The following is a 26,405-nucleotide window of genomic DNA, read 5'->3' as shown; positions in this document are numbered from 1 at the left end:
TTTACTCAGTCGTGTCTTCCATAGTTATAACTGTATACTTTACGCATTCTATGTTGGTAGATTTGAAATAGTCCAGAAGCAGTTACGTCTGTAGTGAGTACACGCAGTCTCAGAAGACTCCTCTGAGAAACTGGTGCCCACACAAGGCTCAAGAACAAATATGAGGAGAATTTTACAAGGAAATATGAATAGTTTGAACATATACAACCGACAGGACTCGTTAAGACCTTGGCATTTTCAGGTACTCGGAAAATATACAAGTGTCCATCATGTGTCATCAACGTCCGACGTTAGCCAATACGTAAGCCACTACAACATGATGCTATGATGAAATAACCAAAAATGTACGTACCCTAAACCTGTCGTTAAAGAACGTGTAGATGATGGGATTCATAAAACTGTTCGACATAGCAAGCAATAGGACACAGGCATTGACTTTCCTAAGCGTATACTGCCCATTTTCATCACCAAAAATGTGCGGCGAGAACGTCACAGTAACGTTGAACACTCGAAGAGGCAGCCAGCAAACAGTGAACATTATAACTACTACGATCAGCATCTTGATAATCTGTTGGTCGATTGAATAGAAATTACTACTCCTTAATATTTACGAATTATGCAGTTCGGATCGAGGCTGTTTCAACTTCTACTTCTCTATGAATGCTCGAAGCATCACGTCAATATATTTCCTGTCGCTAAATGAGTGAAATATATCTTAATAGTGCCAACCCCATAAGACTTGAAACGATCGCCCGAACAAAGCATTAGCCCTCTATCAATTTTTCTACATATCCCCGTTCTGCTATATCAATAAGTCATACCATGAAAAAATATGTAAAAGATAAGCTTATCTGTCATTTTTATGTTTAAACAGACACAATATGTGAAAGATAACGATGGGTGGGTGGGTGTTAGGGTGGGTAGGTAGGAAGGTAGGTACGTAGGCAGGCAGGCTAGCAGATAGGTAGTTAGTTAGGTAAGTAGGTATGGTGTGTATGTGTGTGTGCGTGCGTGCGTGCGTGCGTGCGTGCATGTATGTATGTATGTATGTATGTATGTATGTATGTATGTATGTATGTATGTATGTATGTATGTATGTATGTATGTATGTATGTATGTATGTATGTATGTATGTATGTATGTATGTATGTATGTATGTATGTATGTATGTATGTATGTATGTATGTATGTATGTATGTATGTATGTATGTATGTATGTATGTATGTATGTATGTATGTATGTATGTATGTAGGTTGGGCAGCAATTGAAAGTTGCTATAAATGTAATATTTACAAAGTAAGAAAAATATTTGTGATTTTATACCTTCTTCTTGTCATTCGAATACATTTTGTCCATTTGTCTGTCTTGATTACTATGGAGTTTCCTTCCCCATAACTTTCTACCAATCCTGAAGTATGCAAAGAACAGAGCTGACAACGGCAAGCAGTACGATATTAAGGGCATAGATATATCAACTGCAGTTTTAGCGGCAGTAGACGGCCACCATTCGGCGCATATGTAGATCACATCCTCTCCGTATATGAACGGTTTTGCTTTAGTAAAAGCGGTTGGTACAGATGCCCACGGTACTGAAGCCAACCATATTGATGCTATCAGAAGTTTCACTCTGTTTTTGGTCACTCTTGCCTTCAGGGGCCACATTATGGCCATGTATCGATCGATGCCAATGACGGCCAATGTGTACACAGTCACAAAAATAGACACCTGGGGGTTAGAAAATGGAAAACGCATGAATGTGGATCAAGTGCCATTGAACAAAGTTGGCTAATTACAAACTATAATAACTGGTGACCTGTCCATCGTTACCAACAGCAAACTCCGGCAACTCTTTCAATATGGCCCAAAATATCGGGAGCCACAAAATATTAATTGGAAATTAATTTCAAAATTATCATGGATGCCGCCGAAAAATATGCGAGACGGTGGGCTGCAGTTGAGGAAGTTGATGTGGAATGCCTCTCTGACTGGCTGAGCAAAGTCAGAGACAAATTAAAATCACGTATTTCACATCTCCGTTCTCCCACTAAAGGAGTAAATTCTTCCTCAGTATTAGATGACCCGTCTGTCAAAGCATGCCTTGATGCTTTACACAACGAATATGTTGTAGTTCCTGCAGACAAAGCTTCAAACAACATTATCTTTGTCTGTAGGAATTATTATATCCGGTGAATAATAGGTGAATTAAATCTTCATTCAGATAAGAGTAATACAACCTATACTCTTTCTTCCCTTTCTGATGAAGATGTTTTTTCAAACCATTCATCTATGCTCAGTGAATTTGGCATTCATTTGAAAGAGATGGACAAAACACTGCCTATGTGTATTGGATACCTAAACTGCACAAGAACCCTTACAAACATCGGTTTATTGCAGGATCAAGCAAATGCACTACTAATATCTGTCACAATTATTGACTATAATTTTAACAACCATCAAAAATGGTCTTTTCGATATTGTGACAAAGTGTATGAAACAATCCGTGACAAATGGCGGCCAATCTGTTTACCGCAACGAAATTTCAAAAAGGAATTCGAAAATAGATTTTTTGTTGATTTTCATGCTAGGCTAAATCTGTCGCATATTGAAACATACCCTAATTCTTTTTTCTATTTTCAATATCAATTTACCGTTTCGAAATAAGCATTATGGTGCTACTGCGTGGCAGAAAGCGGCCAATCGCCCTGTCCAGTTTATTATCAGGCTGGCGTAAATTGAAAATAGGAAATGCAGCCTATTTCCTATTTTCAATTTGGTGCAGACATGCGCAATGACATTTAGTGGCGCCAACCCAGACAGCAGAGGGAGTCCGACGTAATTAAATAATGATTACATTGTAACAAAAATGTATCCCGCGAATTGAGCAGACTTTGACTTTTAGATACACTGACCCTTGTGGTATGTGATGGCGTAATTAGCTCGAAACGAGAGAAGGCAGATCCCCTATTCTAATTTGAATGACCGTCTAGGGCACGCCATCTGTTCCTCTCAATGGACCGCCAAAATAAATTTCGTACAGGCATTGCAAGCACGAAAAGTAATAATTACGCTACACAATAAAAAATGGACCCCAAAATCGGACATTCTTGAAACGAACTGAGACCGTCGATAGTCGTTTGCGCCATTTCGTACCCCTTTTTTCTCTATTTCACGGACAAGTGATAGGGAATAAAAAACAGTGACTCCCCTCCCCGTGATTTTAGACCACGCATGGATAAGCTTACCCATTCTCCCGACAGTGACACCACCGGGGGCATTCCTGACTCGCGCCTTCGGCGCTACGCTTGCGGCCCCAGTCCCGGGCCCCACCCAGACCCCGTATGTGCGAGAGACAACAATAATAGAAAAGGAAAGGCATAATGGGCTGTCGATAGTATAAGTTTTGTTTGCCCCGTCCCAACCAGGCCCTGACAACAGGTGGGCGCTTTGACAAACTGTATCAAGAACCCGACCAAGAAGAAAACATCTCTCCCAGGCATTTGTTTGGTTTGAAAGATTTATTGACTCGTACATAGCAGACCATTTTGGCATACGCGTTGGATGTCTTGGCGCTCACAGGAAAAGCTGGGTAGCTATGCTTGTTACGCAAAATCTCAAAACACTCCTTACTTGGATCTGGGGTTCTCAAGAAAAAAGACGACCTTACAATAGTGCGAAATATAGGAGAAATATGAACCAGAAAAAAGTACCTAATTAATTAAGAGTCAGTGAAATAATTGCAGATACAGTTACAACCATGTCAATGACCAATAACATTGTCTTGACACATCAGTGTAATCTTTGTTGTTGTCTGACAGCTGACCACCACTATTACAGTCTAGGGCAACAAGACACCTTACGGAAAATAGTGTTCATGATGATGCCCTTATTAAAATAGTCACATTTTCACCTTAGCGCTGAAATGGTTGTACGTGTAAGAACATTGTATACCAGATTTCAAAGTGTTATTCTAACCCTTTCATCGATAAACCTTTGCAAAAAGTACGTGTTTTCACGGGCCTAGATGGTGAACAAAAAACTCCCGCTTTTCCATTGATCATTTTGAGAATACGCGTGGGTATCCAAATTTCCACTAAAGAACCATAATCAGGTGACGAGCAAATCTGGCACCAAATACGAATCCACTTCCGGGCTGATGATATCGATAAATGTAATTTACAGTCACAGTCCGTGCTACAGTGTAACAATTACCGTGCGACGCAGCAATGCACCGTCTCTGACGTCTGCGTGAGCGACGCAGCATGCCACTGCGCATGTCTGCACCAAATTGGAAATAGGAAATAGCCTGCATTTTCTATTTTCAATTTACGTCGGGCTGGTGAGTGAACAAGGCTTCGCGTTGGCCGCAATCTGCTAGCCGGAATTACCATTATGCTTATTTCGAAATCATACGCTTATATTAGAAATAGAAAATAGAAATATGAGTATATTTCAATATTCATAAGATTTTAGCGTACAAGAAAAATCAACAAAAAATCTATTTTCAAATTCTTTATTAAAATTTCGTTGCGGTGAACAGATTGGCCGCGTTTTGTCACGGATTTGAAACAAGTGGGTTGAATCAAATGTGGATATTAAAAAATTCGAAGTAATTGTTGCTTGATTTAAGAGTCAAGAAAAACAAGTACAGGTCAATAAAAACATTTGACTTTTCCACACTATACACCACAATTCCCCACGATAAACTTAAAACAAGGCTATCATCTCTTGTTAAACAAGCTTTCCTGCATAAAAATGACAGTAGAAGGTACCAATACGTTATCATCAAACATAGGTCAGGTTGTTTTAGTAACAACATGGATGCCCAGCACAAATACACAGATGAAGAAATTATTAACATGCTTAATTTCTTAATCGACAACATATTTGTTAAGTTTGGTGGTATGACCTTTCAACAATCTATCGGCATACCAATGGGTACAAATTGTGCACCACTTCTTGCTGACTTATTTCTCTATTCATATGAAGCACAGTTCCTACAATCTCTCTACAAAGCAGGGTCTAAAAAACTTGCAAGGCGTTTTAACAACACGCACAGATATATCGATGATCTGATTAGTCTAGACAATCCAGACATATCAAATTACTTACATCATATATACCCTGATGAATTGGAAATCAAAGAAACAACTGAGAGTAGGATATCGGCTTCATATATTGATCTGTTCCTGCAAGTGGGTACTAATGGGCTACACACCAAGCTGTATGACAAAAGGGATGATTTTGATTTGAAATCATAAATTATCCCCACTTATCAAGTAATATTCCATCTGTACCTGCTTATGGTGTGTATGTGTCTCAACTTCTCAGATATTGTAGGGCTTGTGATTCCTACGCGGATTTTCAAATGAGACACAGCTTATTAGTATCAAAACTAGTGAGACAGGGATATACATCCAAAAGACTCGTGAGGACTTTCAAAAAGTTCTACGGTCGATATAATGACATTGTGGCCAAATATGACACCTCGGTCACTCAAATGATTAGCGACAGCATTCCCGGCTTTGACTTATAACAGTGATTCATATACTGTATCACTTCATACAATATTTAGACAATTTTGGGACCAATCCTGACGGGTGTAGCATGCTAGCAGGGTACGCTTACCCATTCCAGACACCTGGTACCACCACTCACTATCAGTGGTTCAGGATGGTCCTACTTAAATTTGTAAATCTCAAATGTCCCATGGACCTGGTAATATATTACCTTGAATAAAAATGATTGTTGGACAGTTGAATGACAAACTTCTTATTCAAACCATACAGTACATCACGTGCATGGATTGCATTTCTTATATTTTTTACATGTTGATTTGACTTCAGTAGCTACTTTTACTACAGATAAAAAAATCACGTACATATTACAATGTACTAAACGGTACATTTAACATTTCACATCACTTTGAACCTTTTTTGTATGTTCTTGATCTTTCCATAAAAATGAACTTTTATGGCATATTGTGGATGGAATGGAGTACTTTAAATTTCAAATATTTTATTTATGTATTGTCCATTTTCGATTCAAAATAATTAAATTTACTAATTTACCTATTTACATATTCATTTTGAGTTCGAAGATATTTCTTCTGTTTATAAAGACATGGTATGATCGCCAAAGATGACATAATCTTCGATTTCCGTTGAAGGCTATTATTAATTTGATTTTTTGAACTTACAGCAATGATTCTAAATTATTGTTTCCTTATTGGTTAGAGTTCTCTGTGATCTAGGCCATCGGCTACTCTAAATATTACCCTGCATTCTACACTGGCTTAATAGCTTAGATGGATATTGATTGAACTGCAAATTCTTCGTAAAAGATCTCATTGATTCGATATATTCTTGACACTTCAACAGTAATAATATGATTAAATACCGATACTTCTTGACATGCACATTATTGTATGCCTTGAAGCGAAAGCGACTGAAAATTTCTCATTTATTTTAATGCTCAGACTATAAAATTTAAGTGACAACGTTTCAAAATGATAATCTAAAATAATTTGAACCAGCATAGGGATTGATGATCGCTGTTTGTTATTGCAGGGTAAGTCTACATAACCGTTGAACACTCTACAAGACCAGTAGTGTCATCTACATTGCCAAAGGTTCAACAGTACGTTTAGCACTTACATATGCCTCACTCACAACGCCTTCAAGACTCACTTTAGCAATCATATGCAATATTTCCATAACAAGACACATGAACAAGACACATGAAAATATTGTTATGTAGGTCATTTTCCCCGTCACTCAAGAGCTGAGTTAAATTAGTCTAGAACATTCTCAAGGTCACTGTCCTTTACGATCTCACAACCTTGAATTCAATTAGTCATGTTTGGAATGTTCTTGGAATTTACTTAATTGTGTAAGGGAGATAATTTTAGAGCAGTAATTATCATATCAATAGAAGTTCCAGATTGTTCTTATATGCTCTTATATATAACAACATGAGTATAAATAGGGAACCGGCACAGTTTGCAGTCAGACATTTGGGATCATGTCTCGTGTGTGTTTCCTTAAGATTTTGGAAACACCAGCATTATTAATTTCAAGACTTTCCAAGACCTTCACTGCCACGCTGGATTTTTACTGTGAACTTTCTGCAACCTCAAGCCTGCAAGCAAGCCAAAGGACTACATCGGTCTGCTTCAGTGTCCGACTTTTGGAGCTTTGCCCTGCCAGCTGAGAAAAGTAGCCTGTACACTTTACACTTCTACAGTTTGTATTCCATCCCTTGACATAGCAATTAGCTTTAATTTTTTTGTAATAAATTTCGTTTAACGTGAAAATTGCTGAGTTCACCTTTTGTTCGTTTTCTCACACGTAACAATATTTTTGAAATTATTGAAGTTCATTTGGTTTTTTAAGAACAATGAGCGACCTGATGTGACATTGTCGGTTATTGCTAGAGCATCGAGAAACTCTAAAATAAACTAACATAACAAACTTGACCTGTCCGAAAAGCTAAAAAATAATCAAAGCTGACACACCTTTGCTGTTTAATGAACATTCTCAGCCAACCTCAAACTGTTGCTATCAATACAGTTATTATTATTCAAAATTTCGATGCAGCCAAACACCATAGGATAATGGTACGGTACGTTCGAATCATATTAAATGGGACAATGGAGAAATGAAAAGTTAGTCAGTCTGAAATTTGTCTGTCTGAAGAACACTAGATGTATGAAATTAAGTAACATATATTAATTCGTACTTAAAGTTATCCATATTATATCGCTCCATTGATATTTGTGATTAACAGACTTGAGGAATAGATGTCACGTTTATTTCGCCTTTAAATGCAATTGCGCCTTACAACTAGTCGTGTGGATAATGCGCCTTTAATTGAGGCTTACAAGTTAGCAAGCGGGCCATTTTCATTAACGTGCCAGTAATAGCAAATGGAAAATCATGTGCTCGCCATTGATGATGACATCATAACGACAACAAAACCATTCGTAAATGCACCCTCTGGACATGGCGATCATGATTATATGATCGTATGAATGTAAATTCGGCATTCTAGTGTTGTTATGTAGGTCATTTCCCCCACACTCATCATGACCTGAGTTCAATTAGTCTAGAACATTCTCAAGGTCACTGCCCTTGATGACCTCACAACCTTGAATTCAATTAGTCATGTTTGGAATGTTCTGGAAAGTTGATTAGTTGTGTAAGGGAGATAATTTTAGAACAGTAATTAGCATGTCAATAAAAGTTCTAGATTGTTCTTATATGCCTTTATAAAAGGGACGTGCACAGCTTCCAGTCAGACTTTTGGGATCGTGTCTCTTGTGTGTTACTAAACTCCAGCAGTAGTCATTCTCAAGACTTTTCAAGACCTTCACTGTCAACGCTGGATTTATACTGTGGACTTTGTGCAGCTTCAAGCCTGCAAGCCAAAGGACTGTTCATTCATCCGACTGACTGTTACAACTCTGAGACTGGAGCTTTGCCGTCCCAGCTGAGATAAGTAGTCTGTACACTTTTAAAGCTTGTACTCTGTCCCTGACTTAGCAATTAGTTTCGTTTTCGTAATAAATTTTGTTTAAAACGGAAACTGCTGAGTTCACCCTTTTGTTCGTTTTCTCTGCACGTAACAAATTGGGGGCTCGTCCGGGAGACGAATATTTTGAGCCGTTTGAAACATTTTGACAGCCTTTTCAAAACTACTGTATACTGTGAACTCAGCGAAATTCAATCATGGCGGAATTCAAGCCAGACGAATTTATGGATGACCTTGATCAGGACACATTTAATTCCCTCAGAAAAGACAACCTCATAGCACTGGCAAATTTCCTTAAAGTAGATGTCAAAAGATCTATGCGCAAGCGAGAAATTCAGTTCAAGATTGCAAAACATTTAGTTAATTCTGGCCATTTTGAGGAGTCTGCCTTAAAAGATTATGAGCCTGAGTCTTCCTTCGAACTCAAAAAATTAGAATTAGAAATACAGGCAGATTTGGAGCTTAAGAAATTGGAATTAGAAAAGGAAAAATTGCAAATGGAAGAAAGGGAAAGGCAGGAAAAATTACAAATGAAAGACAAAGAATTACAAATGAAAGACAAAGAATTACAAATGGAAGAAAGACAGAGAGAAAAGGAGAGAGAATTGGAAGAACATCGACTACAGTTAGAAATGAGACGTTTAGAGCTTGGACAATCAGGAAAATTCTTCCCTTCAGACAAGTTTGACATCACTAAGCATTTCAGGTTAGTTCCCCCTTTCCAAGAAAAGGATGTTGATAAATATTTCCTTCATTTTGAGAAAATTGCTCAGAGTCTGAACTGGCCTAAGGAGTCCTGGTCTATGCTTTTGCAGAGTGCTTTGGTGGGTAAAGCCAGAGAAATTTACATTCAGTTGTCAGTAGAGCAGGCTTCAAATTATGATTCTGTGAAGGAATTAATTCTCAAGGGCTATGAGTTGGTGCCTGAAGCTTACCGTCAGAAATTTAGGGATTGTGAGAAGGTGAAGGATCAAACTTATGTTGAATTTGCTCGAACAAAAGAACAACTGTTTGATCGTTGGTGTTCTTCTGAAAAGGTCAGTCAGAATTATGACAAATTACGACAGCTTGTTTTGATTGAAGAATTTAAGAGGTGCATTCGGAGTGACATCAAGACGTTTATCAATGAACAAAAGGCAGATACATTGGAGGTTGCTGCACGTTTGGCCGATGATTATTCATTGACCCACAAATCTTCATTTCTCAGCAAACCATCCCAGTCCTTTTCATACAGAAACAATGCAGGTAAATTTAACTCCTCCTTTTCATCCAAGAATTTCTCAAAGGACAGTAGAAAATCAAATGACAACGGTTCACAAAATTCAAGTAACACTCCCACATCATCAGATCCCAAGTCTCAATCTCCTTCTGACAAACAGTTCGGTACACTTTCTTGTAATTATTGTAAGAAAGACGGCCATTTAATGTCAGATTGTTTCAAATTGAAAAGAAAACGTGAAGGTCAAAGTAGTCAAAGTGGATCTAAGCCCACCGGCTTTATTTCTTCATCAACTCAATTAGAGTCTAATAATGTGTGCAACACATTTTCTGAGGTTAAACCCCTCTCATCCCCAATTAATGAGGTCAAGGTCAATTCTTCTCAAGATAGCATTATGGGTATTTTCGAGCCATTTATTCATAATGGTTTTATATCACTTTCTAGTGATTTCTCTTCCGCTACCCCTGTCAAAATTTTAAGAGATACCGGGGCTTCCCAGTCTCTTTTGTTGGCAGATACCCTGCCGTTTTCTGAAAAGTCATTTTCAGGTTCTAAAGTTCTTATTAAGGGGGTAGATTGTAATGACTACATTCCTGTTCCTCTCCATAATGTCTATTTGTCTTCGGACTTTGTTTCTGGACCTGTGGCTTTAGGTATTAGGCCTTTTTTGCCTTTTGAAGGGATTCACCTTCTTCTTGGAAACGACCTTGCTGGGGACAAGGTCATTACTAATCCACTTGTGACTGATAATCCTAGTTTAGATCAAAATCCAGAGCCAATAGAGGAAGACATTCCGGCCTTTTCCCATCATGTGCCATTACTCGAGCCATGTCAAAGAAAACTTCGAGAATCAAAATACTCTCAAAAATAATGTCACAGATGTTGACTTAAATGACACCTTTCTCAGTCAGGTGTTTGACACGGATCATTCCGTTATCCCTCGTGGATTTGAAACTTCCAGTAAAACTTCTGCTGACCAAAGTCAGACATTTTCTAGATCAAATCTCATTGCAGAACAACACAAAGACCCAGATATTTTGTCTTTGTTTGACAGGGTAGATGATGAAGGTAAAACTTCAGATAGCTCTGTTTCCTATTATACAAAATCTGGTATTCTCATGCGTAATGGAGACCTCCAGATGTTTGGTTGATGACGATTGGGCTATAAAACATCAAATTGTGGTGTCGAAGGCTTATCGTGTAAAGCCCATGTGGTTCCAAAGCCCTATCGTGCTGAAATATTGCGCCTGGCCCATGAAACCCCCTGGGCTGGTCACTTAGGAGTCAGGAAAACTTATCATAAAATTCTCAGTCACTTTTATTGGCCTAATCTCAGGCAGGATGTAGCACATTTCTGTAAAACTTGTCACACATGTCAAATGGTAGGAAAGCCAAATCAGACTATTCCAAAGGCCCCTTTACAGCCAATTCCTGCATTTCAAGAACCATTTAGTAGGATACTAATAGACTGTGTTGGGCCCCTACCAAAAACAAGATCAGGAAATGAGTACATGTTGACAATTATGTGTACATCAACTCGGTTCCCAGAAGCCATACCACTGAGAAACATAAAGACAAAGACTATAGTGAGAGCTTTAGTCAAATTTTTCACTTTATTTGGCCTCCCTAAATGTGTCCAGTCCGATCAAGGCTCCAACTTTATGTCTGGAATTTTTCAACAAGTAATGGATCAGCTAGGCATTAAACAGTATAGGTCATCCGCCTATCATCCAGAAAGTCAGGGTGCTCTTGAGCGATTTCATCAAACTTTGAAAAACATGATTAGGACCTACTGTTTTGACACAGAGAAGCAGTGGGATGAAGGAATTCATTTTTTGCTCTTTGCTGTTAGAGAGTCAATTCAAGAGTCTCTTGGTTTTAGCCCATTTGAGCTTGTATTTGGACATACAGTCCGTGGCCCACTCAAGCTCGTTAAAGAGAAATTCCTATCAGACGATGATGATTGTCTGAATATTTTGCAATATGTGTCAGATTTTCGTACGAAACTCTCTAAAGCATGTGAATTAACCAGAGAAAATCTTGAGTCATCTCAGCAGTCAATGAAAACCAAATACGATAAAAACACCTCAAAACGGAAGTTTGAACCAGGTCAAAAAGTTCTTGTTCTACTTCCAATTCCTGGCAAACCACTCCATGCTCGTTACTTTGGGCCATATCTAATTGATAAGAAATTGAGTGATTTAAATTACATCATAATAACACCTGACAGGCGAAAACAAAACAGCTATGTCACATAAATATGCTTAAGCCATATTTGGATAGGGATAATCCTACTATAACTCAGCCTGTCAGTACCGTCAGTTCTGGCCATTATGAAGATAGTGATACTGAAACTGACTTGAGTGAAAATACTCTAAACTCAAAGCTGGGCTCGGTCAAGCTTCAGAACTCAGAAATCCTGGAGAAGCTGGAGTCTACAAAGTTGGCACACCTCCAGCCAGAACAACAACAACAGGTGAAAGAACTGCTCCACGAATATAAACACCTGTTTCAAGATGTTCCAACGAGGACAAACGTCATCTATGACGACGTTGATGTTGGGGACAGTAAGCCTGTAAAACAACATCCATACAGACTGAATCCAACAAAAGCAAAATATCTCCAGGAAGAAGTCAAATACCTGCTGGACAATGACTTTATCGAACTCAATAAAAATAACCGGACTTTGCCATGCATACTTTATGCCAAGTTCAGTGCCATTTCGAGTTTTCCAATACCAAATTGCAAGAGGATAGTCATGGGACAGATCATCCTGTTTGCTATTTTTAACAAATTTAGCAAATTTAACAAGTCCCAGAGAAACTACTCTACAATTGAAAAAGAGTGTTTATCTTTGATATTAGCCTTACAGCATTTTGAAGTTTATGTTACTTCTTCAAATCAGCCAATAGTGGTTTATATTGATCACAACCCTCTTGTTTTTCTGCAGAAATTTAAAGGCAAAAATCAGAGATTGCTAAGATGGAGTTTAATGTTACAGGAGTTTAATCTTGATATTAGACATATCAAAGGCAGAGACAATTTAATTGCAGACTGTCTCTCTCGTATTTAGAACTTATTGTTGTTCACTTTCAAGAAACTTTACTTTAGAGTAAAACAAAATTTGAGTACTTAAATCCTTTTCAAGATTACATTTGTAAAAGAAAGATTTTTCTTTGAAAAATTTCTTTTTTTGAAGAGGGGGTGTGTTATGTAGGTCATTTCCCCCACACTCATCATGACCTGAGTTCAATTAGTCTAGAACATTCTCAAGGTCACTGCCCTTGATGACCTCACAACCTTGAATTCAATTAGTCATGTTTGGAATGTTCTGGAAAGTTGATTAGTTGTGTAAGGGAGATAATTTTAGAACAGTAATTAGCATGTCAATAAAAGTTCTAGATTGTTCTTATATGCCTTTATAAAAGGGACGTGCACAGCTTCCAGTCAGACTTTTGGGATCGTGTCTCTTGTGTGTTACTAAACTCCAGCAGTAGTCATTCTCAAGACTTTTCAAGACCTTCACTGTCAACGCTGGATTTATACTGTGGACTTTGTGCAGCTTCAAGCCTGCAAGCCAAAGGACTGTTCATTCATCCGACTGACTGTTACAACTCTGAGACTGGAGCTTTGCCGTCCCAGCTGAGATAAGTAGTCTGTACACTTTTAAAGCTTGTACTCTGTCCCTGACTTAGCAATTAGTTTCGTTTTCGTAATAAATTTTGTTTAAACGGAAACTGCTGAGTTCACCCTTTTGTTCGTTTTCTCTGCACGTAACAGTGTTCGCAATGCAAAAGATCTTTCACGCTCAATTCAAGCCTAACGTTTCACGAGGTAACGGTTCAGTTAACCTCTAAACGATTGTTTCACTGATATATATATATATATATATATATATATATATCTATATATATATATATATATATATATATATATATTATATATATATATATATATTTTGTAAAACAAACAAAGCACGATATTTCTTCTGATATATATATATATATATATATATATATATATATATATATATATATATATATATATATATATCAGAAGAAATATCGTGCTTTGTTTGTTTTACAAAAAAAAACACCAAACGCGGGCGATGAAAAGTGAAAATGCATGAAACTAATATAATAAAGCAACCAGTGGGGTAATTCAATTATTACACATCGTTACGTAAAAACGGACTGGTGATTAGTGTATGTCGATCTCTATCCCTCAGTAATTTTATTGTATTCAAGTGGTAATTTTCTCCGTCGTCCGGAAAGGTAAAACGAATGCTCAATTGTATGAGAAAATGCATCATTATACAATGCCATAACCATTGTTCCAAATAATTGCGTCAGGAAAACTTGTTCAGCAGAGGAACCGGCAAATTTCAAAATCCTAAATCATCGACATCTTATTGTCATAGAATAGATCTGAGACAGGTAGCTGAAAGTGTCTATTTATTTTATAACACGATTGGAACTAATTAGGGATAATTACATCTTTTGTGATATTTTTCAAATTTCTCAAAAGTGTTAGGTGCTCTATAGCTGAATGTTCCAATATTACATTAAAGGTAACATTCGCAGATTCAATTAACATTGCTTCACCATCGAATTATCCCAACTTACTTCCAGTCGTGTTTAGTGTGTAAAGCAGTGAAAGATGCGTTTACGATATGTGAAATAAAGTTACATACGGCACCAAATAGGGAATTTTACTTACGTGTTGTAGGAATATCATCGTTGGGCACATACCAGCGCTGAATATCCAATGTCCATACATGATAGTAGGAAAGCCGAACGGCATGGAGAATATGGCCATCATCAAATCAGAGACAGCAAGGTTTATCAGAAACCTGTTTAAGACCGTTTTAGATCGACCCAAGAGTAGTACCATGATGACTCCGATGTTTCCTACGATAGACAGTGCGATGATAATACTGAATGCACAAATTAAGGTCGTTCTCCACTCAAAAGAAAGGGCCCAGTCTTCGAATCGGACATTCTCGACATATTCCCCTTGTTGTTGCTCTCCTTGTTCGGTGTAATTTCGCATATAATCTCGCAGGATAGCTTCAAAAGCGATCCAGTCATCTAATGAAAAGTTAAAATAATTTTCACCGGTCATGTCTTACTTTGCAGAGTCACTGGAATCTTCACATTAAAAATATCAATGTCTATTCGGAGTTTTCTGGATCAACACAGGCGTTCAGGGAAACTGTAACTCGACAGTGCGCGTCGTGTCGTCACCCATGTAAGACCTGCAATCAAATCAACATAACATATATCACCGGAAGTTGTGTGATGTAAATGTATCCACGCTTGAGACCGCTCTACAACAGCGAATGACACTTTTCGTTCTTGATTTTCGTTAAAAAGTAGCCACTGCTTCTCAATTCTGTCTCGCATGACTTTATAATATAATCGTAAAGACTTAACGTGACGCCTGTGACTGTGAAGACGATCATCGATGTTAGATCCAATGTATGCAAGATAAATCCATTGTGGTGGCAATCAGAACCCTAAACGCAATCCGTTGATATCATCAATTGGCCCCATCTTGTCGAGATATACTTTTTATGTACATTATTAAATCTCGACTATTTACTCAGAATCAATAATGTCTACTTCGTCCCTTCTATAATATGATGTATCCGTGAAAGGCGGTGCACTACTGAGACAAATATGTGAAATCGTCCCAACAGCAGCAGTGCTCAAGTAGCGAAGTCAATGTTTAGATATACCAACCTTGTCGTGTTAGCCAAAGGAGGTTATTCGTTGACATTATAGACAGTGAACAAGATTGTGTACCTGCGTTTTAATTATAACACGATAAAATAAGGAAGATGTTTCAGCAAGTGGGCTGGAAACATTTTCATCCCTATGGTTCTGGTCGATGTCACTCATGCATGCGTATGCCCACCACTCATCTAATCTCCCCTCCCTCTACGCACAGGAAACATCACAAATCAGTTAAATTTCGATAGTTGAGTATACCGATCTAATGGAGAAGTATGCATCCGCTACAAACCTTCATCTTCGTGAACATGCCATATGCAATATTGATCAAGTTATGACTATAAATTTTAAGTGAATTACATCAATTATCAAAGGGTTAACGTGTCAGCTATACTTTTCGTGTTTTAACTTGTCTTACGACTTTGAAATGGAGCATAACGCCAACATCTAAGTGTGGGCGTAGATAATGTGTTGGCGTCGCGTTGTTCTATTCTTGCCGTCGTTATGGTGCCAGTTTGGGGATGTTTGTGTTTTGTCTTTGCTCGTGACCATACATTTACATTACGGATAACTCCAAAAAACTGGTCCGTGTATCTCTGGATATATCTCTTTCTTTGAATCTCTTCTGGTCCCAAAATATATGATAATTCATTTAATAACAGGAGCAGCAGATATATATATATATATATATATATATATATATATATATATATATATATATATATATATATATATATATATATATATATATATATATATATATATATATATATATATATATATATATATATTTGCTTGTTTGTCCCCACGGACACCGTCCGGGGGGACTTATAGGTTTGGTCATGTCCGTGCGTGCGTGCGTGCGTGCGTCCGTCCGTTCACGCAGATATCTCAGAGATGCCTGGAGCGATTTCATTCAAACTTGGTACAAGGATTACTTTATATGTCATACAGATGCACGTCTATTTGTTTTGTGATACGATCCAATATGGCTGCCAGGCGGCCATTTTATTACGATTTTTTCATGTACAGAGCCATAATTCAGGCATGTTTCAACTGATTTTATTCAAAGTTGGTACAAGGACATCGACCAATGTCATAGCTATGCACGTTGATTTGTTTTGTGATACGATCCAATATGGCCGCCAGGCAGCCATTTTATTACGATTTTTTTCATGTACAGAGCCATTACTCAGGCATGTTTCTACAGATTTTTTTCAAAGTTGGTACAAGGACATTGACCAATGTCATAGCTATGCACATCAATTTGTTTTGTGATACGATCCAATATGGCCGCCGTGCGGCCATTTTGTTACGATTTATCATGTACAGAGCCATAACTCAGGCATATCTCAACCAATTTTATTCAAACTTGGTACAAGGACATCGACCTATGTCATACACATGCACATTGACTTGTTTTGTGATACGATCCAATATGGCCGCCGTGTGGCCATTTTATTACGTTTTTTCATGTCCAGAACCATAACTCAGACATGTATCAAGCAATTTATTCAAAGTTGGTACAAGGAGATTGACCAATGTCATACATATGCATGTTAATTTGTTTTGTGATACGATCCAATATGGCTGCTGTGCGGCCATTTTGTTATGATTTTTTCATGTACAAAGCCATAACTCAGGCATATTTCAACCGATTTTAATCAAAGTTGGTACAAGGACATTGACCTATGTCATACATATGCACATTGATTTGTTTTGTGATTCGATCCAATATGGTCACCATGTGGCCATTTTATTACGATTTTTTCATGTCCTGAACTACAACTCAGACATGTATCAAGCGAATTTATTCAAAAGTATTTTTATCACAGATCTAATGAAGAGGACTCTATCCTCTCTGAGGACCTGTAATCAAAGCACCCATTAACAAGTGGGGACTGTGTCATCAACGATGACTTGTTACAATTAGACTTGATGAAGCACTTAGCCGCACGTTTATAACACAGGATGGATAGGCCGAGCATAATACCTGTCATAAGTTGATGTTTGTGGTACGAATGATCGGGTCTTCGTTTTCTAATTTATGTTAAACTATAGCTTACCGTCATGTACTTGTAAGCCTTGGTTAAGAAATGTTACATCTACCTCGGATAACAGTCACATAAAAGGTAATACATTTCAAAGAACATGAAGCAGAACTCTGTTCATTTCCAGTCGATTCGCATATTTGTCTGTCACATTTGCTAAATAAATCTACAAGCTGCTGAAATTGGTAACATATCTTTATTACAAAACAAAATTTCAAGCAATGTGCTTCTGAAGGGAGAAAGCAGGCCACTCATGGTTTCATAGCTATAGTATCAATAAACACAATCCAGGGTAATCTGCATGATTAAGCCATTCTAATTGCAAAATCTAAGCGTTTTGGCCGAGAAGAGACAGAGAGTAAGAGACATAATGATACGCCCAGAATGATGTGTGGTTTAATGTTCACTGGTACAATGAGAGCCACTTAAATAACTGTTACAGTTTATATTAAGGTGAAACTCGCTAAAGATGTTCAGTGTGCAAAAATTGCAGCAGATTAAAAAAAACACTTTCACGTTTGTGAATATTAACATTATTTTCCAGTATTCTTTGTCTTTGTCTCAGTTTAACAAGTATGACTCCTTAGTGCTCCTTCATGTCAAATGTGACTTTTAACGCGAACCTTTAGTTTCAACAATATGGCAACGTTTAAACAACATACTTAGTCTATCTGCATTGAAGTAAAGAGGAAGCTTAAGGATGTACGATCGGAAAAAGTAAAAGTAATGTCAATTTTTTCAAATGGGGATTTTTGAATACCTATATATGTGAATAGTCCAAAACTGGGAAAAAAACATGGGGTCACCGCGCTTGTTTTTTTACAAAATGACATTAAAATTCACGGTTTTTCACAAAATCACTAAAAATCAATAAAACAGGTCATCATTTTCATATTAATATCATGATTGCATTTTTAACGTTTACACTGTAAAAGAATAAATAAATTATAAACCTAAGCTACTTTGAAGATTTTACTTACATTAAAACTGAGTTAAAAAGTCATGATATTATTTTTTAACCAAAATTGCAACAAATATGCCCCAAATTTTAGGAATGGGAGAGGGTAATTTATTAATTATTGATAGTTTCTACTAATGTCAATTTTCTCAAACTTTGCCAAATAATAGCTCTTTTTGTGAATTTTTCAAAACCACATTTTGTTTAGTAGGTCACCGAGCTCGATTTTTCACAATTTTGCAAAATCTAACTAGGATTTACAGGTTCTGGCGATAAACCATGCTCTCCCGGGTTCGTCGCGCGAGGGCGCTCTTCAAATGCAGCTGACCTGCAGTGGCTACCTGCAGTGGCCCTGTCCAGGCATGGCCCTATAAACTTTAATGAGAGGGAAATGACAGAGCAAAGCAAAGACTTTTAGGTTCTTCTACTTTTTAGAGTCTATATATTAATACAGCATACAAAAAATCGCGTAATATTTATTGCCGTGACGCTTATCGGTGGGGATTAGGTTGACTTCGCTGCAGGCTAAGTAGGCTAAGTTGTCACACACTATTGGGAGCCAGGAGCCGAGGCCGTGAACTTGGCGTTTCTCCAATACACGATGACAATCGTAAGGCAAGCCCGCAACTGACACAAGTGTCAAGATTTTCGGCTAGTTCACTCAAATCGACAATGCAACGGCCATTCTTCCATTCTCCGGTAGGTCTACTAGCGACACTATCATTGGAATTATAACCACGACCTGCTCTTAATAGCGAATCAGACGTCACACTCTGACTTACGCTGTACAGGCTACGGTCATGTTGCATTTTTTTATCTCTTTGCTGAATTCTCGTACCTTCCAGCGTGTTTTGAGGGCACGCTGAACATTTTCTCGACGCGATTTTCCTTTACCATTCATTTTGTACAACGCAAAAACGTTCGGAACGTCACTATGCGCGCGTGGTTACTATGGATACATTTCTGCGCGGAAATCGGCGCAGTACGCTTATATTTTTCCGATCGTACATCCTTAAAGACTGCATGAATAAACTTGAAGGTTTGTCCATACTTTTATCGGCTTGAGGATCGACATGCCTCGTCAATTGTCAGTGTTACTACGTAAATCCATTTCAAAAAGAAACAGCCAATTGGAAAGTACTTTTTGTTGGAAGGAAGATCAACAAAACAACGACGCCAGATGAATGCAAAAATCTTTTGCTGTTAATATGTCCAACGTTACATGGTTTATGGTAATTTTTAGTAAATGTGTGGGTAGCGATGTTTTCTTTTGCACGTAGCTTCTAAAATTACACAGCGTCCCGTCGCTTATAAACAGTAAACTTTGTATCTCTTACACAGGAACTCGAAAAGAAACGCCGAATTTGCCAAAAGATAATTGGCAGATGTGTATGGAAATTGTTGGACATAATCTGGTATGTCATAAATATTTGCAGACCCATGAATTAAACATTAACGCATTAAAACAATAAAAACAGGAAATATAGTGAACATTTATTTCGTAACTTCGGTAGCTTTATTTACATTGTTTGGTATGAAATAAATTAATAACATATGTGACTTTTTACAAAAGTGTTATCAATGTTAAGTGCTGATTCAGATGCTATTTGTCGAAAACTGGATGCTCTGTAGAACCACTGTCTTTCTTGAAATCTAATCGGTTCTATAATTTTATTACTGGTTAATTTTTAGCAAATTCTGAGTAATGATAAATATGACGCAGACATCAGACAAAGCAAGTCTCAGTTGTTGCAACCTGATACATAGGTGGAAATACAGCTGGTACATTGATTTATTAATGCTTTTCTTTTCAAAGTAGTGTATTTTTGGGATCCTAGGACTATGCTGGCGGTCTAGCACTTTGGCATAATTCACCAAGTATATGATGTGATAAGTTTTAATTGAAATGTACTTCGAAAGTGACCATGAAAGCACAGCATCATGCAATTATTTTCAATGTTTCAAATCCTTATACCCCTAGGCAAAGCAAATTTAACCTCAGTGACTTTAAGCACACAGCGTAACTCACTATTTATATCAGATATTGTTGAGGATAAACATTAACCTTCGGCCGCGTCGTATATTTCTAAAGAGACAAAAATACGGGCCAGCGTAGATTTCAAGTCGAATGCATACTTGAGATATTTTTGTCTACCGTGCCTGATTGCGCCAAATTAGCTCACTGAATTACATTTTCGAGGATTTTCACGTCTGCTTTAAGTTATGTTTGCACAATAAGACTATAACGAAGAAGCGGAACTATTACATTTCGGTTTCAAAAGGTATTTCGTGTACGTACCCACTCAAAATTTGTTATGTCATCTAAAGTGCAGAGCAAATGATACGAAAAAAAGATGAACAATATCTAGTCGCATACGTCATCTGCTTTGACTTAGGTTATTCCTCATCTCATGTATTGTAAATGAAGTTCGATTTTAAGTTCGATTTCGATTTAATTCGAACTCACAACGTACGGCACCCACTCTGCTAGCGAATACATCACAGTCAAAACCGCTTTTCAAAATCCTTACACTTAAAAGAAGTGGTTCGAGCTAAGTTGTTACAGTTTTTCTGACTGCCACCCGTCCACTCGATGTATAGTTTATGAAGTACTCAAACTCATATACTCGCCATCATACATTACACACAAACTTAGTTAGAACAACAAATACATTGCATTACTTAAATTCTGTCTGTAGACGAAGGATACGATCAAGATTTCTTGGTATGCAGGCAAAAAGTCAACACTGTCCTTATAGAAAAGATGCCAGCATTCGATACTATTTTAATTTGCGTACGTCGTACAGCGAAAAATATTTTCATAATATCTCGTGCACGCATTCGTAAAATATCTCACTCAGTAAATTATTGGAAGATTTGCATTTTTCGCAGATTTCTTTTAATTTATATATTGGTATGGAAGCCTATAAATACCTACACATCAGTGAGCATGCTGTAACCAAACCTTTTATACCAGTGACATATTGTTTCCGCTTACAATAGAGCGAACGACGTGCAAAGTCAAAGTGACAAATTGGAAGATGAAACGCCACCATGAATAATTTAAAGTAAGCTTGGATTTGTTTGAACTAATGTACAAGCCTTTGCAGAAGTAAAAATCGGGATATCGAGCAAGGTCCATAGAACACGCAAATATGACACAGTTACAGCATGGCCATTGTTTATCAAAAGCTTAAACCAAACTTAAATGTAATTTAAATTTATTTAAAGAGAGATAGAAGCTAAGGAAGGTAAGTTAACACGTACCTATTGTTCTGTCTGCGATATTTTTGAAAATTATGTCCGCTTTAATTGAAAATGCTCTTTCTGCTACACAAAATAGACAAAATAACATTGAGTAGATGCAAAGTATGTTATAGCTGGTTTACATCAACATGTGAGACATTCCTCTCAGCGTTCTAGTGGAATCTGTCACCTGATTTCAGTAGTACGGCCAGGGTAGATGTGTTTGGGATTTTTAAGCACAGGCCAACTTTTCTTTATCAAACAGGGCCCACATATCATTTTATATACGTCAGCAAAATAATCAGACGGCGATAAATATATATTTTTCCAAACTTTAATTATATATAATAATACACTGTTTCACATCAGACCTTTTCGGTCAATTTCAGAAGCCATCATGATATCGAAAAATGCCTACTCTTTGTTGTGGCCTCATATTTGCCGGTATTATCATACGAGACGTATTTTGTAAAGAGAACAAAAAAATTGAACTGCCTAATAGTATGTAAACTGAAAGTTTATCATAGATTATTGATCATCAATTTACAAGTGCTGACGACACATCCTATGTGTTATATCAGACTACGCAATGTGTAAGCTTGTTCCAGTCATAGGGTCCTCAATCTCCGATGATGATGATGATTAAATATTTAAAAATGAAGAAAACTAAAAATATATTTGGGCTCAGTAAATTTGTTGTTGTTGTTGTTGTTGTTGTCTTATTATTATTATTATTGTTGTCGTTGTTGTAGTATTTGCAGAAAAGAACAAAGTATGCCCTGCAAAATTCAATACAGCCGAACTATACATATCCAGCTTATGACCACCGTACAACTATGAATAACATTTTTCGTACTTGAATTACGCCAAAAGAGGTTATTCCTTGAAATTTTAGCCTTTGAACAAGATTTTTAGCTGCGTTTTAATTATAACGGTAAACGTAGGAAGATGTTTTGGCAAGTAAGTGGGCTGGAAACATTTTCAGCGCTACCGATCTGGTTTATGTAAGTCAATAACGATATCCAACTTATCCCTTAAATTTAGCTCTCCATACATGTACCTATTATGTTTAAGGTTTATTCAAACAGCGCCTACAGTATGCAAATCCATCTTATTTGTTGATTATGGCAGTTCTAAAAACGGGAATATGTACCAGGCAACGCAAACATCCAACTTTGGTGCACTAGGCACTTTCAAAAACTAAAAGCACAAGTTATGATTATCAAACGAAATTACGAAATTACATCAAATATCCAAGGGTTAAAATGCAAGCATTTTTTCGCTATTTTAAAGTAGATTTTCACTTGTCTAACAACTCACGTCAACAAGGGATGTTTCCAAAGCGTTAGCGTAGATAATGTGGCACTGTCGCTTTGTTCTATTCTAAGCTTGCTGTTGTTATGACGCCTGTTTGGGGATGTGTGTGTTTTGTTTTTGCTCGTGATTATATATTTACATTACGGATAACTCCAAGAGAACGGATCTATGTATTCCTATATATGTTCCCCGATATATCTTGGTCTTTGAACCTCTTTGGTCCCAAAACATATGATAATTTATTTAATTACCGGAAAAGAAGAGTTGTCGTTCGTTACACAGATATTGATATGCATATTTGCGTGTTACAATTAGACTTGCTAAAGCACTTAGCCGCACATAATATCTGTCATAAGTTAATGTTTGTGGCATGAATGATCGGGCCTTCGTTTCCTAATTTATGTTAAAGAGCTTACTGTGCCTTGCAGTTGTAAGCCTTGGTAAAGAAATGTTACATCTACATCGGATAATGGTCAAATAAACGAAGTGCAATTCCAAGAACATAAAGTAGAACTTTCTTCATTTCAAACCAATTCGCATATTCATCAGCTACATTTGCCAAATTAATCTACAAGCTGCTCAAATTGGTTACATTTCTGTATTACAAAACAAAATATCAAGCAAATGTGCCTCTAGAGGGCAAAGGCAGACTATTAAATGTTTCATGCATGATGTCATCAACAAAAATAATCAAGGCGAATTTTAATTTGCATGACTAACCTATTCCGAATGCAAAAATCTAGGCGCTTTGGCCGAGAACAGACTAAGCGTAACAGATTTGTTGATCATCATACTTGACTTAAATTCACTAGTACAATGTGAGCCACTTATATAACAGCTAAGAATAAGATAACGCTTGGTGAAGGTGTTGTGCGTGCAAAATTGTATATATAGATTCAAAAACACTTGATTTTATAGCAATGTTTCGATAATATTTCTGTGTTTTACAATTTCACTATTCTTTGTGTTTATCTTAACTTATACACAAGGTGGACTCTTCAGCGCTCCTTCAGGTTGAATGTGTATTCGTTTAAGCAAACTTTTTAGACAATGTTTAAACAATATACTTAGTGTATTTACATGGAAGTAAAAGGAAAGCTTAAAGACTGCATGAATCGAGGTTTGTGCATAATTTTAGCGGCTTTGAGAATTGATTGCACCTTCAGTCTGACAATCCTCTTCATTCGTCAGTGCCATTCCTTAAATCTAAATCCAAAACACGCAATCTATCGGAAAATTTGTTGTAGTTGAAACAAATAAGGCTAGATGAATGTAAACATCTTTTGCTGGTAATATTAACTGGCATGTTTTATGGTAATATTTTGTAAATGTGTGGGTAGCGATCTTTTGTTTCGCACGTAGCTTCTGAAATTACACAGCATCATATTGCTTGTATCTATTACATAGGAGCTCGAATCGAAACGCCGAATATTCCTAAAGATAATTCGAAGATATAGTATGGAATTTCTTAAACATAATCTGATATGTCATCACAATTCGCAGACCCTTCAAATAAACATTAATGCATTTTGAAAACAAAAACGAAAAATGGGAAATACGGTTGACATCAGTTTCCTAACCACGCTAGCTTTACTTTGTTTGGTAATAGACATCGAATCAGGTCCAATAATCGTTATCATTCAAGGTAACTAAGAAATTTACCAGGTCCAAGGAACATATCGAAAATGACAAAGGCAATGGGGTCATCTTGAACCACGAAATAGTGGTGGTACCAGGTGTCCGGAATGGGTAAGCGTACCCTGCCAGCTAGCCCCACCCGTCAAGATTGACCCAAAGCGACAAATCCATTGTTATTTGGTGAATTCACCAAATTACTTTTGTGAGTCAAAATTGGGTATGCTGTCACTCATCATTCGAGAAACAGACAGGTCATATTTTGATACAACATCTCCGTATATCTACTGTAGAACTTCTTAAATGGTTTCACTAATCTACTTTCTCAGAATCCTTGCCTCACTAACTTTTGAGCTAATAGGCTGTGTCTAACTCGAAAGTCTTCATATGAATTTCATGCTCTACTGTATCTAAGGAGTGAAATATACACACCATAACCCGGAGATGATGGTATATTGCTCGACAAAAAGGGAAAGTTTATGATTTAAAAATTGAAATCGTCTCTTTTGTCATACAGCTTACTATTTAGTGTATTTTGTCTAATTTCAAACAATACATCTAGGTATGATGCCGAGTCCACACTTTCAGTTGTTTCTTTTATTTCTAAATCATCCGGGTAGACGTGGTGTAGATAATTGGATATACCAGGATTGTTTAAACTGATGAGATCATCAATATATCTGTGGGTATTGTTAAATCGCTTGGCAATTCTTTTTACACGCAGATTGGTAAAAAATTGATAACGTATGGGTCCTTTTGACAAAAGTGTTATGAATGTTAAGTGCTGACACTTAGGCTATTTGTCGAAAACGGATGCTCTTTCAAACCGCTGTCTTTCTTGAAATCTAAGCGGGTCTACATTATGGGAGGGTAACGAAGCATAAAGAAACATGGAGTATTAAAATAGATGTGTAAAATACAAAATACCGTCGATACTAGAATATTTATGAATTTATGTTTCTTCTTGTCTTGATTTGCGATGAAACATGTGATTTCTACACCGCTGACAATGTAATACGCTGTTACCGACAATTTGTGTTTTCTACCTCGTCAAAAGAGCCCCTGCCGATGCATCAAACAATGTGATAAGCATAGACGATAACGAAAGAAAGACAAATACGAATCATCATGCAGCAGTAAGAATGTTTTCCGAAGCCACATTGACGGGCTTCAAGTTCAACATTACGATCATTGCTGCCGCGGCAGTCAACGCGTCGAACAGGGGAAGCGAAGAGCGTTCATAATTTCTTACAGCAATGACGATACTCCGGACTTGAGACACATCAGAAGAAATGCTATTTTATTTTTCAAGAGCATTGGGGTTACATGGTTATCAATTCATTTAAAGATACAGGCAAGTGTTTTGTCCATGCGTATTGTGTATCACGTTGTTGAACGTCCGTCGTCTCGCGTCTGTGCGTAGAAAAACTCGGCGATCGTAGTAGTAGCGATTGAGTCAGAGCCGAACACTGTTCTGCATTATATCCAAACAAGCTCACTTTATTCTTAAAATATTAAACATACAATTGACAATTTTGTAAAACAGAATGATTGGTTATTTTGAAAATTTCATACAAATTTGCACAGGAGAATTCTTCGAATGATGTTCGTTTATGTTGCGACGTTCCGCTTGCACGTTCAATATTTTATGCATGAATGTTTACTCAAAGTGATGTTATAGAAAGCACCAAATAAATAGCTTGCATTAAAAATC

General features: G+C 37.1%; 1 protein-coding gene across 2 annotated transcripts in view; it reads right to left on the bottom strand.

The window, feature by feature from the left end:
* LOC139130904 (RYamide receptor-like) overlaps window positions 1–26,405 on the bottom strand; it is a 42,571-nt gene that overhangs the window by 2,729 nt on the left and 13,437 nt on the right. For both annotated transcript variants that reach the window (XM_070696711.1, XM_070696710.1), the window contains exons 2-4: window positions 14,469–15,006; window positions 1,325–1,726; window positions 353–568 (exon numbers count right to left, since the gene is read on the bottom strand). In XM_070696711.1, coding sequence (XP_070552812.1) covers window positions 353–568; window positions 1,325–1,726; window positions 14,469–14,873 — 1,023 coding nt within the window. In that variant the 5' untranslated portion in view covers window positions 14,874–15,006. The remainder of the gene's footprint in view (window positions 1–352; window positions 569–1,324; window positions 1,727–14,468; window positions 15,007–26,405) is intronic.

This window comes from Ptychodera flava, chromosome 4, assembly GCF_041260155.1.
Source record: "Ptychodera flava strain L36383 chromosome 4, AS_Pfla_20210202, whole genome shotgun sequence".
NCBI lineage: Eukaryota > Metazoa > Hemichordata > Enteropneusta > Ptychoderidae > Ptychodera > Ptychodera flava.
The sequence above is the reverse complement of the archived record's forward strand: the minus strand, read 5'-3'. Positions and strand labels throughout refer to the sequence as shown.